Genomic DNA, 18,176 nt, shown 5'->3' on the forward strand with positions numbered 1-18,176 from the left:
TAATGACTAATATAAAAATAGACTAATGTGACTTTTCTCTGGGTGTTTTTTTCCTCTAAAACACAATAATAATAGCTTTGAATGCTTAATAATTAGTCGATGCACCATTTTTAGAACTGTGTTTACAAATGATCCTGTTTAATTTCTACAACAACTCCATCAATATAAGCGTTCATATGATTCCCTCAGCACTACTTGCTGTGTGCAGGACCTCGGTCGTATCTGGTCCGGTCACTGGTTGGCGACATTAAGCTGCAGCAGATCAGAGGCCGATTGTAGAGCTTTCAAATAACAGCTCAAAGTTTTCCACGACCCAAATCATCCAAAGTTTGGTGATACTTAAAACTGGCACAAAACTAAAAGCTGGTTTGTACACGGTGCAGAGCTTTGATGGTACCACAGCAGCACCAGTGCCATGCTGCACGTCTATATAGTTTCATTACGCTTGTTTTGATTAATCGACTAATCGATAAAAAAGTCTATAGATTAATCGATAGAAAAATAGTTGTTAGTGGCAGCCCTATTAATAATAAAGAAGCAGGTTTCTTTGGGGCTGTAATTCCCAGTGTAACCACCAGAGGTCAGTACTTCCCCTCTCTCAGTGCACGTGTTCTCACCCAGCTGCGCGCTGACCGCACGATCCCGGCTCATACACGACACTCACAGCTGTCGAACCGGTCGGCCGTCGGCGTATAGTCGTATTTTGTTGTGTGGATCCTCGTGACCGCGCGGTCGATCTGCACCGTGTAAACAGAGCGTGTAGGTGGAGTTTAGGTGGCTAAACCAACAAAAGCCCAGCGCGGTCCCACAGTGCTGAATGCGGTCGACTTCCTGACGTGGAGCGGCGGGGATTAAGCCGTCTTGTGTTCGGATTTGTTAAGCGCTTCTTTTCAGCAAGCATCTGCACATCATTCATACAGTTCTCACTACTGAAACACATCTGTGTGTCGAGATTACCGCGGCGTCGGGGTCAGCGTTCCGATTCGGATCACACTGGTGTTCACAAACGCCAGAAAAGAACTTTATGTACAGTGGAACCTTTATAATAAAACCTTAATGCATAAGATCTAGTGAGCTGCCTTGCTGCATACTTCAGTCCCTTTTATCGCCTCTTTATTGTTTACTATGGGCGACTTTTTTTAATGTAATACCATATTGAGTTCCCAGGTCTGAGACACATGTTCCACTTTTAAACGTTGTTGTTCTCGCTGCTTTCTTTTTGTGGTCGGTAGGGATGTAACAACACACTCTACCTACGATGTGGGTTCACTAAATGATTTTTTCCCTGATTTTTTTAAAAGAAAATGAAATAGAAGACAAATTATGACGTTTCCTTTTATTATTTCTCTTTAAAAATAAAATAAAATCTTTTATTTATCTAAATAATAAATGCCCTTTTATTTCTGAGGTAGGTACAAACTATGCAAAACGATGCTGCACATTTCACTTTTTCGTGTAAAAAAAAAACTGAAATGAAGTTTTAAAACAAATCCAATATAAAATAAATAAATGAATAATACAAATAAAGAAAGTATCCTTACATAAATCTCGTGATGTCAACCAGGCGAGGTGAATAGCGCCAGCGCCCTCTGCTGTTTAAAGTGAATATCGATTCATTTTGCATGAATTACCGATTCGAATCGTGGCACATGTGCACCGATTTTTAACCGTCTTGTCGTGCTTCGTTACATCCATAGTGGTCGGTTGAATTACTGAGGTTTTTGGACCCCTGATAGCACTTGTGTTCAGTAAAAAGCAGATTTTTCTGTAGCCATTCGTGTTTGTTGACGTTTATAAGCTCCTCCCCCGGGTTCCCTTTACTCGGTATCTTGCATTCTCATTGGCTGGAGCTCGACTTCGCACTCGCTGCCGGTCACAACCTGATCGTGACACTTCTCACACTACAGGGTTTTTAGTCACCAACAGGTCCAGGTATTTAGCACAACTTGCATCCGATCTGTCGGAATTCGTGTAGAATGAACTAGGTATTAGCGAACGAGACGGATCCCGTGACTCGGGCTGGGTTGGGATGGACCACAGGGTTTACGAGTAGAAAGGACGGCACGGTGGCTCGGTGGGTAGCACAGTCGCCTCACAGCAAGAAGGTCCTGGGTTCGATCCCCAGGTGGGGCGGTCCGGGTCCTTTCTGTGTGGAGTTTGCATGTTCTCGGAGTACGGCGGGGTGTCCTGCAGGACGGGTGATGAAATGTGTGCTTTAGGTGTGTTTTATCCTGAAATAAAGCTTGACATTTTTGAGCGTGTGTGTGTGTGTGTGTGTGTGTGTGTGTGTGTGTGTGTTTGATGGAGCGTCCTGTACAGGATGTTTTATGGACGCTCATTATTCATCCACGGCAAATCTTTTCTCTCCGAACCTTTTCTTCTGTCTGTTTGTTTTTCTTAATCCTCTAGAACAATGCTGTAAAGGAGTGTGTGTGCGTGTGTGCGTGCGTGTGTGCGTGTGTGTGTGTGTGTGTGTGTGTGTGTGAGGAGTGACGGGGTGTGTATGTCTAAGACAGTGTGTTTGTTTAAAGTGTGTGTAATATTTATGTATTAAGAGATTGTGTGTGTGTGTGTGACTGCATGTATTTGTTGAGATGGTGTGTGTGTGTAAGATTGTGTGTATGAATTAAGTGTGTGTGTTTGTGTAAAGAGGCTAGTTGTGTGTGTGTGTATGTGTGTCTTCAAATACAAGATTCATGTATTAGGAGATGATGTGGGTGTGTGTGTTTAAGATTAATGGGTGTGTGAGTATGTGTGTGTTGTGAAAGGGATTTTAAGTGTGTTTGAGTGTGTGTGTGTGTGTGTGTGTGTGTAGACGCAAGTGAGCATGAGTGAATGCATGCACGAGTAAGTGTGAGTGTGAAAGTGAGAGTGTGTGTGTGGCAGGTGAGTGTGTGTGTGTGTGTATACGCGAATGAGTATGAGTGCATGCATGAGTGAGTGTGTGAGTGTGTGTGTGTGTGTGTGCAAGTGAGAGTGTGTGTGTGTGTGGCAGCTGAGTGTGTGTGCACATGCGAGTGAGAGTGTGTGCAAGTGTGTGTGTGTGTGCACATGCGAGTAAGTATGAGTGCATGCATGCATGAGTAAGTGTGTGTGTGAGTGTGTGTGTGTTGCAGTTCAGTGTGTATACACACAAGTGTGTGTGTTTGTGTACACGTGAGTGAGTATGAGTGCGTCCATGCATGAGTGTGTGTGAGCGTGTGTGTGTACACGCGAGTGTGTGTGTGTTTGTGTACACGTGAGTGAGTATGAGTGCGTCCATGCATGAGTGTGTGTGAGCGTGTGTGTGTACACGCGAGTGTGTGTGTGTTTGTGTACACGTGAGTAAGTATGAGTGCATGCATGCATGAGTAAGTGTGTGTGTGTGCAAGTGAGAGTGTGTGCGCACATCTGAGTGGGTGAGTGTGTGTGCAGACTGTGCACATGGGAGTAAGTGTGAGTGTGTGTGTGTGTGCACATGCAAGTGAGTGTGTGTGGCAGTTGAGTGTGTGTGCACATGCAAGTAAGTGAGTGTGTGTGTGCACATGCGAGTGAGTGTGTGTTTGTGTGTGTGTATACATAAAGCACTGATGACTGAGGTGTGTGTGTGTGTGTATACATAAAGCACTGATGACTGAGGTGTGTGTGTGTGTGTGTGTGTGTGTGTGTGTGTGTGTGTGTGTGTGTGTGTGTGCAGCCCCGCCCTCTGCTTGTCTGAACTGGTTCTTTTATTCTCACTGATTTTCCTGAATCATCTGAGACCAAAAACCTGAAGCTGCTTAACAAACCCTCACAGGAACCTTTACATGAACCACTACAGGAACCAATACAGGAACCATCACAGGAACCACTATAGGAACCTTTACATGAACCACTACAGGAACCAATACAGGAACCAATACAGGAACCATCACAGGAACCACTACAGGAACCATTAGAGGAACCAATACAGGAACCATCACAGGAACCATCACAGGAACCACTACAGGAACCAATACAGGAACCATCACAGGAACCACTACAGGAACCATTACAGGAACCATTACAGGAACCATTAGAGGAACCATTACAGGAACCCCTGCTTCTGTGTTCTAGTGAGGAACACTAGTGTTACCAGGTTTATACCAGGTTAACTTTTAAAAAATCAGCTTTGATTTGTCATTACTTTGTCGACACTGGAAGGGAAATACGAGTGGTGCATCCTCGCCACGTGCTAGCAATACAATCCTGACCAGTAGCGACCCAACCCTAGACCTAGACCCTAAACCCCCAGCCCTAGACATGGACTCGTGTGTCATTACAAGAGTTCCGTATCTGCAGCCGGCACAGCGGGCGGAACCTGTCATAAAGTTACCAATACAGAAGCCCGCTTGCCTAAAGGGACGATACGATTGGTCAGTTTTACTGTTTCATTGAATTCATATTGCTCCGCCCTTTGAAAATCTTCAGCTGGACAACCAATCCGCACAAAGTTCTTTTTATTGACAGCAGGGGGCGACAGAGAGGCGTCTTTAATTTAACCCTTCACATTCCAACACAAACTGAATAAGCAGGTATGAAGGATTTAATAGCTTAGGTTAGGTAATTGATTAGTTGATTGATTAGTTGGCCCTCTCTGAGGGTCTAGAGGCGCCGACGCCCCCCTTTGATCTAAAAAAATAACTTAAATACAATGTAAAAATAAATGTTTTGGTTCAGCCTGGCCAGACGCATCCGCTAATCCCAGTGATTTCTGACTGACCTTTAGTGTGGGTGTTGCACAGCAGCAGGGTCTTGATGACCTGGGTTTAATCCCAGCCTCCAGTCGCTGTATCAGGTTACAGTCTGTATTCATCTTCTCTGTCTGCCTGTCTGGGGCTCCAGTTCTTTTTCCACCTGCTTAAAAAATGCAAAAGGTGGATTGGCAGCTCTAGCTTGGCTCACGGACACACCGCCCTCTGAAGCTCAGCAGGGTTCGGCTCGGTCAGTCCCTCCACGGTCGGTCGCTCAGGAATACTGAGAGACGGCGGTAGCCTTGTGGGTTGAGATTTCAGCTATCAGTCGGAAGATTGTCGGTTCGAATCACGGCCCTGCCACTGTTGGGCCCCTGAGCAAGGCCCCTAACCCTGTCTGCTCCAGGGGCGCCGTATAATGTCTGACCCTGACTTCCAGATGAGCGAGCTGGGGCCGAGGGAAAAGGCTTTTGATTCTACTGTACGTGTGCATGTATATATGACAAATAAAGGCATTCTGTTCTATTCTATTCTATTCTATCTTATACTTTACGCTTCTATTATATTTGTATACTTTTCTTTCTATTCTATTCCATTCTGTTCTATACTATTCTATATTATACTTATTTTATTCTATTGTATTCTATTCTATACTATTCTGTGATATACTTTTCTATTCTGTTCTGTTGTACTTTATACTTGTCTCCTTTTTTTATTCTATTTTATACTTTTTTATTTCATTCTATTCTTTTCTATTCTATTCTATTGTTTACTTGTTTATTCTATTCTATTTTGTACTTTTCTAATTCATTCTATTCTGTTCTATACTATTCTATTTTATGCTTGTTTAATTCTATGTTATTCTATACTACTTTGTTCTATACTATTCTATGCTTTTTTTGTTCTACTTTATTTTGTACTTTTCTAATCTTGTTTATTGTATACTTCTCTATTTTTTCCTATACTATTCTATTGTGTTTTATTCTACACTTTTTATTCTATTCTATGTTATAATTTTCTGTTCTGTTCTATTCTATACATCTCTATATTCTATTTGGTTGTACTTTACACTTTTCTTCTTTATTGTATTCTATTCTATACTTTTCTATTCTATACATACTTTTCTATACTGTTCTATTCTGTACTTTTCTATTCTATTCTACATTCAAATCTATTTTATTTTATACTTTTCTATTTTATTTTACACTTTTTTTCTATTTTATACTTTTTCTATTCTATACGTTTCTATACTATTCTATTGTATTTTATTGTATACTTTTCTATTCTGTTCTATTCTATACTTTTCTATTCCATACCATAAAAACGTACCATACTATTCTATTTTATTTTACTGTATACTTTTCTATTCTATTGTATTATATTCTATACTAGTCTATTGTATATTTTTTTGTTTTATCCTATTTTTTTAATTATATTCTATACATTTCTATACTATTCTATTATACACTTTTCTATGTTCTGTTTTGCTATGACTATAGGCAGCGTTACGCTCCGCTTGCTTCTGTGTAATTTCCTGTTTAGTTTTGAAATCTTCTACACACAGTTAAATCCATCATTTGGACTGAAACGCTTGGAGGATCAAACCTTCCCGTCAGGTAACACCTCTGAATTTAGGGTGTACCCTGTGTACCAGGTCCTCGACACACAACCTCACCTTTCCTGTATCTCACCTGTGTGTGTGTGTGTGTGTGTGTGTGTGTGTTTGTGTGTGTGTGCAAGTGTGTAAGAGAGAGGCCGCGGGCGATGTGGAAATGCTTTCCTCGAGGTGTGTTCAGGAGGGTGTTGGTTCGGTCAGGCTAAATCACACATCCCAAACACAAGCCCAACACACACACACACACACACACACACACACACACACACACACACCAATCATGCTGGAAAATCTGAGCTGTCTCACCTAATGTGTCTCTGAGCGCTGATTTATCAGCAGACACTCGCGCCCACTTTGTGTGTACACCTAAAACAAAAGCCCTCATGATCCAGCCATGCGGAGAGAAACCGCCGAGCTCAGGTGAACACAATGAGCGTCATGCATCATGACGTGACATCAGCCGGCGGCAGGAAAAGTGAAAAACAGTCAATGTTTTTCTTTTAGAAATAAATACGACAGTCTCGAATACTCGAAAATACACACCAGACCTGAGTCAAGTCGAGTCGAGAAAAACCTTCACTTCTGATTATAATAACAAGGAATCCTAAATATTTAATTATAATTTTATTCATGTACAGATTGGAACTCAACTAAACCTTTCTCTAAATTAGAATAGAAGCCGCTCGGGTGGTGCAGCGGTAAAACACACTAGCACACCAGAGCTGACATTTTGAACTCGTCGGTTCGAATCTCAGCTCTGCCATCCGGCTGGGCTGGGCGGCTACAGGAACAACGATGGGCTTGTTGTTCATAGGGTGGGATAAGCCGGATAGGGACCTCATAACTGAGCGAATTACGACCTCTGCTGGCAGATTGATAGCATCAGGGTGTGGCTCTCCGTGCACAAAGCTGATCCGCATATGAACTCACCTAGTGCAGGTGAAAAGATGCAGTCGGCTACTGCACACGTGTCGGAGGGGGCGTGTGACAGTCTCGCTCTCCTCAATCGGGGCGGGGGTTCAGCTCCAGTGGAGGGCCCAACAGTGGCAACTTGGCAGTGGTGGGGCTTGAACCAGCAACCTTCCAATTTATAGTGGAATAGCTTAACTGATGTGCTACATCTGCCCAACAATTTATACACCGCATAAAAACCACGGCACAGTAAAGTCGATCAGTAAAAATATCGTATATTTTTTATTTGCTTGTTTATCAGTGGAATAAAGATTTAAGAGATTTAACACGTCACAGATTCGTCCCAACTTTTGTTTGAAATGTGTTTTTTATATTTGAACAGCTCTGGTAAATGAAGCATTTTTTAATAAATATTAAGTTGTTGTGTGTTTATTGTCACTACATAAGTAAGTTATTTATCCTGTTAGACGTTGGAGTCATTCTACATTTTTTAACAGTTTAGGGAAGGTCCTTTAAAAGGTCCTATAATTACGTAAAGGAAAGCTTGACCAGTGACCTCAGTCCCAGCTCTGGGATGAACCGGAACACCAACCAACAACAGTGCCCAGCTATTTAAATGCTGTCATATTTTGACTAAATGGGCACAAATTCCCATACACAGACACACTACAAAGTCTTGTAAGAAGCCTGTTGTTCTAGCTGAAAAGATCACATTCATGTCGTTCTGTTTTAAAAGGATTTGTTTTTGAAACCGGACGTCCGACAAGCTCATGGTCAGGCGTCCGAATACTTTTGGTTCATATATGGTCTGTGTGAAAACCTAGTGACCCGCCCTGCTCCCTAGTACCTACCTGATCAGCTGCCTCAGTAAAGAGGATTATAATAAGACATGGAGCTCATTAGGCAGATTATTTATACACTCTATTTTACGTCACCGCAGTTTTAGCTTACTAAGCTAAACGCAGTTAGCATCAGGCGGTACAACACACTAGCAAGCTGGCTAACGTCTGTGTACCGAAAACGCTTAAACTGTCCCCGACGCCTGAATTTACAAATAAACGACACTTGTGTAATTACACCTTTATACAGATTAAACATCAGCGAGGATTTATTTACATGTGAAAGGAACTCTGTTGGTTGCTTCGCATTTATTTATCCACCATGTTTGTAGTTTTTCGTGAGAAAAGTCGTGCCGCGCTGAATGCTGAAGAATTCAGACACGCCCTCTTCTCGGGAGCGTAGGATGATGTTAAATACGTCTATGTAGAGAGCGAGAGCTAGGCTTTCAGGTTATGCTCATATACAAAAATAAAACTAGCTGTAATACAGAAATACATTTACAGTCAGTGAATAGAAAGGAAAAAACTGTGAAAGTGTGAACGACGTCAGTATTTAAATAAATTTCCTCTAAGCGCCTCTGATAAAGCCCCGTTGGGAAATCAGAGCCTCCTGTGCCCTGATTGATGGGCGAACCGTAAACAGGGCGTTGTGAAAGACCTCAGTAAAAACACAAGAGTGCCAACAGCGTTCAAAAGCCTGAATGTGGAGCAGCTTTAGAGCTCCGTGTTTGCTGCCAGGCTCTCACTTGTCTTCTGGGGTTTCATGGAGCTGGAGAATAAAGACGTGGCCCCTGGGCGTTTCATTAAAATCTATTTACTTAAACGGCTGAAAGACCGAGGAGTGAAAGAAAATCTGGTGCACACTGGGAATTGCCTTTAAGCTCAGTAAACATTCGGTTGGCTCGCGACATAAAGGAGGAGCGCCGGAGAGGATTGGCGCTGATTTTTTTTTGGCAGCGAGCGAGCTTTGTTGAAAGGAAGAGAGAAGTTCAGGAGGTCAAACTCACCTATCACGAAGTAGATTTATTTTAACATGCTGACATGCTATTTCATTTCTTCATTTACAATCATTCCTGCATTTCAGGCCTGCAACACGTTCCAAAAAAGTTGTAAAATAAATATATGCCATAACATTAAAACCAACTCCTTGTTTCTACACTCACTGTCCATTTTATCAGCTCCACTAACCATATAGAAGCACTTTGTAGTTCTACAATTACTGACTGTAGTCCACCTGTTTCTCTGCATGCTTTGTTACCCTCCTTTCATGCTGTTCTTCAATGGTCAGGACCCCCACAGGACCACCACAGAGCAGGTATTATTTGTGGATGATTCTCAGCACTGCAGTGACACTGACATGGTGGTGGTGTGTTAGTGTGTGTTGTGCTGGTATGAGTGGATCAGACACAGCAGCACTACTGGGCGTCTCATTTAAAAACAAATGGTGTTAAAATAGCGCAAGTCTTCTTACAGGACTGTGAGAATTCGTCCTCATTCGGTCCAAAAATGATTTGTACAGCTGGACACTGATGTCAGTCAAGAAAGCCTCAGTTGTTGTTCCAGTTCATCCCAGAGCTGTCGAACGAGGCTGAGGTCAGTGGAAACCGCCGTGGCGGTAAAACATGGGAACAAAAACAGTATTTAAGAAATATTTGTACATTTTAATGCTTTATTTATTTATTTGTGATTCTAACGCTGAATGTCTGTGTTTCTGTGTGTTTCAGGCGAGAGGGGGAGGGACTGCGTGTGTATTGGGACAAACTCCGGGAGCCCTCTCTGACATCGCGCTGGAACCCCTTCGCCGTCGACTATCCCTACGCTACGCTGACCTACCACCCTGTACGAAATATTAACGAGAGGTTCTCCACAATATGTGAGGTAAGAACCCACATGCATACCTGTAACAACACAGCAGCACATTTAGATAGATAGATAGATAGATAGATAGATAGACAGACAGATAGACAGACAGACAGACAGACAGACAGACAGATGAGAGAGAGATAGGGAGAGAGACAGACAGATAGAGAGAGAGAGAGACATACAGACATATATAGACAGATAGATAGACAGACACATAGACAGACAGATAGACTTACAGACTGATAGATAGTTAGACAGACAGACGTATATAGATAGATAGACAGACAGACATAGACAGATAGATACATAGACAGAAAGATAGACAGACAGACAGATAGATACAGAGAAAGACAGACAGACAGATAAACAGATAGACAGACAGATAGACAGCCATGCAGACAGATAAATAGATAAACAAACAGACAGATATATAGTTAGACAGACAGACAGATAATTAGACACATAGACAGAAAGATAGACATAGATAGTCAGACATATAGACAGACAGACAGACAGATACACAGACAGACAGACAGACAGACAGACAGACAGATAGATAGATAGATAGATAGATAGATAGATAGGCAGGCCGACTGACAGACAGACAGACAGACAGACAGACAGACAGACAGACAGATAGATAGATAGATAGGCAGGCCGACTGACAGACAGACAGACAGATAGATAGATAGACTGACTGACAGACTGATACCCGTTTGATCTTAGACTATTATTTTTTACATCAAATAAAGGAAATAGTTATTAATCAGTTATGCATCATGCACATTACATATAATAACACAATAATAACCGAACATATTAAAGTCCTGCTCTGATTAAAGTCCACTTCGAAATTTGGTGGGTCCAGAGTCCAGACCTGAGGGTTACAGACGGGGTGTCATTCATTCATTCATGTATTTATTTTTTGCTGATGTTGACTGTAATTCTGTGGGAAATTGTTCTTTTTGGCAGCACAATAACATTTATTCTGTCATCTAACCCCTGACCGACCCAACCCTGCGCCCTGGCATCAGACATCAGACAACGCCCGTGTAGGGTGGAGATCCTGCAGCCATGATGCTGATGCATTACTGGATCATTAAATATATGGGTGGAGATGCACCACCACACAGGGGGGCCCCCAAAGATCACATAACCTCTTATTTAAAGACTCAGGGTGTCGAAGCTCTCGGGTCCGATGCCATTCCTTACATTCCACCACGCCCATGAGGTAGAGGCCGAAAACGCAGGGAAATGACAGATGAGCTACATGCTTTTAAGTAAAAATACACATTTCCTGAACACGTACTATAATAAAGGAGATTTAGATCTGGTTTAGGTTTGAGGCCGGTCTGAAATCATCTAACATAATCTTTTGGTTTGGGGGCTGTTGAAGCCAATTTTAACCCCTCTGCTCTACACAAAACATGTTCAATAATAGCAAAGGCTTATAATTAAAAATGACCAAACCTAATAAATTATACTGGTTCATAAATAGACAAACAAATAGACAGACAGACAGACAGATAGGTAGATAGATAGGTAGACAGACAGACAGATAGATAGATGAATAGACAGACAGACAGATAGGTAGATAGATAGGTAGACAGACAGACAGATAGATGAATAGACAGACAGACAGATAGGTAAATAGATAGGTAGATAGATAGGTAGACAGACAGATAGATAGATAGATAGATAGATAGATAGATAGATAGATAGATAGATAGACACAGACAGACAGACAGACAGATAGACAGACAGACAGTTTGACAGATAGATAGATAGATAGATAGATAGATAGATAGATAGATAGATAGATAGATAGATAGATAGATAGATAGATAAACAGACACAGATAGACAGACAGACAGATAGACAGACAGACAGTTTGACAGATAGATAGAAGCGTCAGATCCAGGGTTACAGCTCCACATGTATCTGTGTTTATCTGGATTCTCCTCCCTGTTTCACTTTTAAACTTGTGTTACAGCTCCAGCTTCTGAGAAACGGTGAGAATCAGAATCAGCTTCTCCCAGAGTCTAAAACGCTTCTGGTTGAAAATAAAGCTTAACGTGGTTTAATGTAGTAAAAGAAGGAGACAGGAGCACTAAACTTCTCTTCATTAAGTTAACGTTAAGCGTCGCTTTTACCGCGTCATATCAAACAGTTCGTCTCATTGGAGGAGCTTTGAAAAAATCAGCGGCAAACTGTCAGGGTAGAGAATCCACAGGAGGTATGAAGTGACCGCTCGAGCAGATCTAACACCCTGCTGTCCACTTTCTCCTCTCAGATCTTTAGTTTCAAGGAGCAGCTGATGGCCGCAGCTCAGAAAGCCCACGCTCAGAGTCCAGTGCCCGGGAAAGCCAACGGGGTTCTGCTCATGAACCAGCCCATCCTCATCGAGGCCTACGTGGGTCTCATGTCCTTCATCGGCAACCAGAACAAGCTGGGCTACTGCTTAGCCAGAGGAAACATCGGCTTCTGAGCGCGGGTTCTGCTTCCACGTCCAGGATGTTTTTGGTTTTTTTATTGAAGGAACACTTTAGCTATCGAATATTTCTAAATATGTTTTATTTGAGTTCTTTTTATAGCCAAAAACTAGTTTTAATGCGACTCCGGGTGCCTGTAATGTGGTATCATCCATTTCAACCGTCTAGCCGCCAAATCTCAGTCAAAAATTGGCACTTGTGATGCTTTGATATGCAACCTTTGATCATTTACATGTATATATGTTTAAAAGAAGGTTAAATCCAGCCGTATAGACGCTCGGCTTGGTAAAATGTGGCGTATAGTGACGAACACTATTTATTGCATATGAAAAATATAAATTTTCAAGTACAAAATAGTGACTTGTGTTGTTGTTCCAGCAGCAAATAATAAACATATAACATACGAGTTGTTTAATTTGTATTTAATAAATGCGTACTATTATTTTAATGCATGTATAAAGGCTAAAACTAGAACTAGAAACTAGAAAAGTGAAATCTAATGTTTGTTACTCACATATAAAATAATAATAATAATGTAGATTTGATGCTCTGGGGTTGTTTTTTTAATCGCTAATTTTAAATGAAGTTCCGTTTTGTAAGGAAATAACAGATAAGCAGAGGTGAAGAGCACAATTCAGAGTTTGTTTAGCTCAGAACTGAATGATATAAAGGAAGTTTATAGTCTTTCACCTGCTGCTTTTATACATTTTATACACAGATCTGGCATAACATTATGACCACCTCCTTGTTTGTACAATTACTGACTTTAGTCCATCTGTTTCTCTGCATGCTTTGTTACCCCCTTTCATTCTGTTCTTCAATGGTCAGGACCCCCACAGAGCAGGTTTTATTCAGGTGGTGGATCATTCTCAGCTCTCAGACACAGCAGTGCTGCTGGAGTTTTTAAACACCTCACTGTCCCTGCTGGACTGAGAATAGTCCACCAACCAAAAATATCCACATGATTACACAGCTGCTAGTTTTCTTTTTACTCAACATCTACAAGTGAAAACTTTTTATGTACCGTTTGTTAAGAATATCACAATAATATACAAACACGGCGTCAACCAAACAAATAAAAACGACCTGAATTTCTTCAGAAATCAGACGCAGCATTAGGATGAGGGCAGCTTATTCCTCTTCTCATTTCTCTTTTTATTTTAAACAGTTCTGTTTGTAATCCTCTGGTTTTTCTTCCCCCGCTGATGCTGCGGCGCTCACAGAGCTCCTGAAGCGTGAAGGTGAACGTTGTGCATCAGTCTGATGTTAGAAGTTTGTTATTACAGTTCAGCACTGAGCTGGAATTTCCCCGCATGTATAATTACAGATCGCGTTAAGCTCGGACGGTTTGTTTTACAGATGAACGGAATGACCAAAAGCTCAGATTCATCATGATATCAGAGCGAGAAATTAGTAATAAATGTTAAATAAAATAAATTACTGGCATAATCTGGGTTTATTGTCCTTTTAAGTAAATCCTCAAAGCTCCAGCGATGTTTACATTTATGACATTTAACAGATGCTGTTGTCCAAAATACACTGCAGGCAATTAGGTTTAAGGGCCTTGCTCAGGGGCCCAACAGCGACCTTAACAATAGGACCTTGTGAAGAACCAGACTCAACAGGGACCTCCTACCTTTTTTGGTGGCTTAGATCAGCGTTTTTTCAAACTTCTTTTCAAGTAAACCACATTTTGTCTATGATGTTTACTGCGACCCAGGCAACAAAAACAAAGCATCAATACTACTAATAAAAAATGTTATTATACTTAATAATAATAATAATAATAATAATAATAAAATAATAAAAATAGTGGGCGGCTCGGTGGGTAGCACTGTCGACTCACAGCAGGAAGGTCTTGGGTTCGGTCACCAGGCGGGGCGGTCCGGTCCGGGTCCTTTCTGTGCGGAGTTTGCATGTTCTCCCCGTGTCTGCGTGGGTTTCTCCCGGGAGCTCCGGTTTCCTCCCACAGTCCAAAAACATGCAGTCAGGTTAATTGGAGACACTGAATTGCCCTATAGGTAAATGTGTGTGTCTGCCCTGCGATGGACTGGCGCCCCGTCCAGGGTGTTACTGTGTGCCTTGCGCCCATTGAAGAGCTGGAATAGGCTCCAGCACCCGCGACCCTGATTGGATAAGCGGGTAAGAAAGTGAGTAAGTGAGTAATAAAAATAGTGGCAATCTGGTCTCACTATGGTTTACAAAATGTAACGTGAAGCCTTCACAGGGGGGGCGCTCGTGTACAAGTTCATTTTGTTTTTACATATCTGTTAAAATGAGTTTATTTCTTATTATTGTTTTGAGCATAAAGAATATAATTGGAGTTCATCACCTGTCAGTTCAGTCTGGTAGAATTAAGTCTGTTGGTGATTTTTGGACATCATAATTCCCGTCACACCCAAGAGGAACGACAGTGTCGGAGTGGCGACCTCAGACCCACAGGTTCAGTCTCAGGTAAGTTACTAAGGTAAGTTATTTATTTATTTATTTTATTAGGATTTTATGGACAATTTTGTACCTCTGATTCACCTCACTTGAATGTCTTAGTACTGTGGGAGGGAATCAGAGCTCCCGGAGGAAAACCACGCAATCACGGGGGAAAACATGCAAACTCCACACAGAAATGAACCTGGACCGCTCCTGGGGATCAAACCTAGGACCTCCTCGATGTGAGGTTACAGCCACCGTGTCGCCGGGTGAAAATGTTCATGTTCTGATGTCATGTAAAGATCAATTTTATAAAGGAATTGCAAAGTGCAGAAACGGGCGAACCATTCGGACGGACGAGCACCTCTGCGGCACGATTGACAAGACAGAAGCTTCTGTTCAGTAAAGTACATGTGACGGCCCACCTGGAGTTTGCAAAACCACAGGTAAAGGACTCCGACAACATGAGGAAAAGACAGCAAGCACAACGTCTGTTGAAAAACAGGCTCTGCAAAATCACCTGTCGGGTTACCTGTCATCACAACCAAAACAGCTTGTCCTTGTGTGGTCCAACCGACGTCCAGACTTAATCCCCATCGTACATCTGTGGAGAGACCTGATGATGGCTTGAGATAAAATATTGTAGATCTGCAAAGCATTGAGTCTTTCATTCATTCATTCATTCATTGTCTCTTTTACCACCGCTTTTACACCTAGGGGGACTTTAGTATCTGCTCCACTTGGGAATCGAACCCAAGACCTCGTTGTTGTGATTTGACAGTGCTACCCACCGCCACCGAGCCGCTGTAAGGTATTTCATGAAAAACAAAAATGGCATTATGGGTAAACTGTAGACGGATGGGTAGCAATTATATACACACACATTATACATGTACAGTTGCAGCTGGAATTGCCATACTCACCCGTCTCAGCTTAAAGTACAGCTGTACTCGATGTCCCCTAAACTCGAAATCTTTGAAACTCAATGCTCTTCGTGGAGAAATTTGTACCTTAAACTCAACGTTTCCCTTAAATTCAACTTGTTCAGCCTTTTAAAAAAAAAATTTTTTTATTTAATTTCAAATTAACAATGAACAGCCGCTTTGTTCAGCGCTCGGCTTGAGCGGCGCAGTAAAACGTCATCAAAGTGCGAATATGAGACGAATCTGCATTTGTGTGTGTTTGTGCCCCGCCACTAAAAAGTGGAAAAGCGCTCATGTGAATGCGCCGGTACTGAAGGGAATACGGTATTCCAAGATCAAGCATCTTCTCCATTAAGAAGCGTCAGGAAACAATAAATAAGTAAAACTAAAGTGCAGCTTTTATTGTATTTTTTTTTATTTTTAACTGTATTTAATTGTATTTTAGTGTGTTTATATTATATTTGTGTTATTTTCAGTGTATAAGCATCAAAAACAACCTCATTATTTTACATGAGACTAAAATATCTGCAGCTCCACGGGACCATGGACGCATTAACAGGTTTCCCAAACAGCCTTATGGGAAAAATACCTTGAAACTCAACAACTTTAAAACTCGACGCCAAACCGACTGATGTTGAGTTTTAAGGTACCTCTTTATATTACAGTGATGTGTATAGAATTAAATAAAAATATACAAGAAGTCTCAATAAACAGAGAGAGAAGATTTATTGACACATACAAGCAATCTGAGAACACACGTCCACGAGCACCATTATTCATCCCCTAGTCTCAGTACTGGTGGAACCTTCTTTTACCTTGAAAATCTCTAATAAACCATTAAAGATTATCTAATAAAGTACTAACAAGCTTCCTGAGCCTCTCTTGTGGAATCTTCGCCCATTCATCTGGTCCAGAAGCTTCCAGCTCGTTGAGGTTTGATGGTTTTCATGCTGAAACTTCTACCAAAGATTTTTTAGAGGATATTCCAGGACTGACACCATGAACAAGCACTGGTTGTTTTGGATGTGTTTGGGTCGTCGTCTTGCTGGAAAGTTCAAATATCACCCAGGTTGTCTTGAAGTATGTCCTGGTATTTCTTTGAATTCGTATTTACAGTATGTGTGTATAAACTATATCATTCCATGATTTTGAGAACCTAACGGGTTCAAACTGAAAGCTCTCTCTCTCCTGCAGGCGCGGCTCCATCCGTGTTTGTGCAGTTCGCCTCATGGAGATGTTTTCGATGGGTAAACACTGGGTGAAGTGCCAGCTAAGTCATTAAATCTGACGTGGGCCGAGGAGTGACTGATACAGGTACGCTGCCGAATTTCACAAGGAGACGCTCGGCCCGTGAGGCACAGGTTTCGCAATAAAAGAAATTAGTGAATAGGTCCTCGTGAAGAAAAATAATAAGAAGAAAGAATGTAGACGTGGGTGGAAATTACTGAGTAACTACAGCACAGGATCAGAAACTACAATTATTTTAGTGCCGTTTAACATTGATAAGAGTTTCTTACTTTTACTTTTATTTTTATGATGTCAGACAGGTTGAACCTGAGATATTTCATCTTTTATCTGTTCAATTTCTTTTTATTTATTAATAAACTAATAAACATCCATTCCTGCACTTCAGGTCTGCAACACATTCCGAAAAAGTTGGGACAGTAAAGCATTTACCACTTTGTAATGTCGCCGTTCCTTTTTACCACTTAAAAGATGTTTTGGCACCGAGGAGACCGAGTGATTTAGTGTTTCATCTTTTATTTTGTCTCGTTCTTCCTGCAAACACGTCTTAAGATGTGCAGCAGTACGGGGTCGGTACAGGTCAGGACTGCAGGCAGGCCACTCCAGTACTCGTACCCTCTTCTTCCTCAGCCACGCCTTTGTAATGTGTGCAGCAGGTGGTTTTGCATCGTCTTGTTGAAAAATGCTGGACGTCCCTGGAAAAGACGACGTCTTGAAGGCAGCACGTGTTGCTCTAAGATCTCAATGTACTTTTCTGTATTAATGCTGCATCACAGAGTGTAAATGACCTTTACCAAGGGCACTGACACGCCCCCATACCATGACACACCCTGGTACTGACACCCCCCCATACCATGACAGACCCTGGTACTGACACCCCCCCATACCATGACAGACCCTGGTACTGACACGCCCACATACCATGACACACCCTGGTACTGACACACCCCTATACCCTGGTACATACCATGACACACCCTGGTACTGACACACCCCCATACCATGACAGACCCTGGTACTGACACACCCTCATACCATGACACACCCTGGTGCTGACACACCCCCATACCATGACACACCCTGGTACTGACACCCCCCCATACCATGACAGACCCTGGTACTGACACACCCCCATACCATGACAGACCCTGGTACTGACACACCCCCAT

The 18,176-nt window shown here is 41.9% G+C and overlaps 1 protein-coding gene across 1 annotated transcript in view; it reads left to right on the top strand.

The window, feature by feature from the left end:
* Positions 1-12,818, top strand: part of tprg1 (tumor protein p63 regulated 1) — a 28,612-nt gene extending 15,794 nt beyond the window's left edge. The window contains exons 5-6 of the mRNA XM_062996504.1: positions 9,782-9,935; positions 12,214-12,818. Of these exons, the coding sequence (XP_062852574.1) occupies positions 9,782-9,935; positions 12,214-12,408 (349 nt within the window). The 3' untranslated portion in view covers positions 12,409-12,818. The remainder of the gene's footprint in view (positions 1-9,781; positions 9,936-12,213) is intronic.
* Positions 12,819-18,176: the final 5,358 nt, after the last annotated feature.

This window comes from Trichomycterus rosablanca, chromosome 6 (assembly GCF_030014385.1).
Source record: "Trichomycterus rosablanca isolate fTriRos1 chromosome 6, fTriRos1.hap1, whole genome shotgun sequence".
NCBI lineage: Eukaryota > Metazoa > Chordata > Actinopteri > Siluriformes > Trichomycteridae > Trichomycterus > Trichomycterus rosablanca.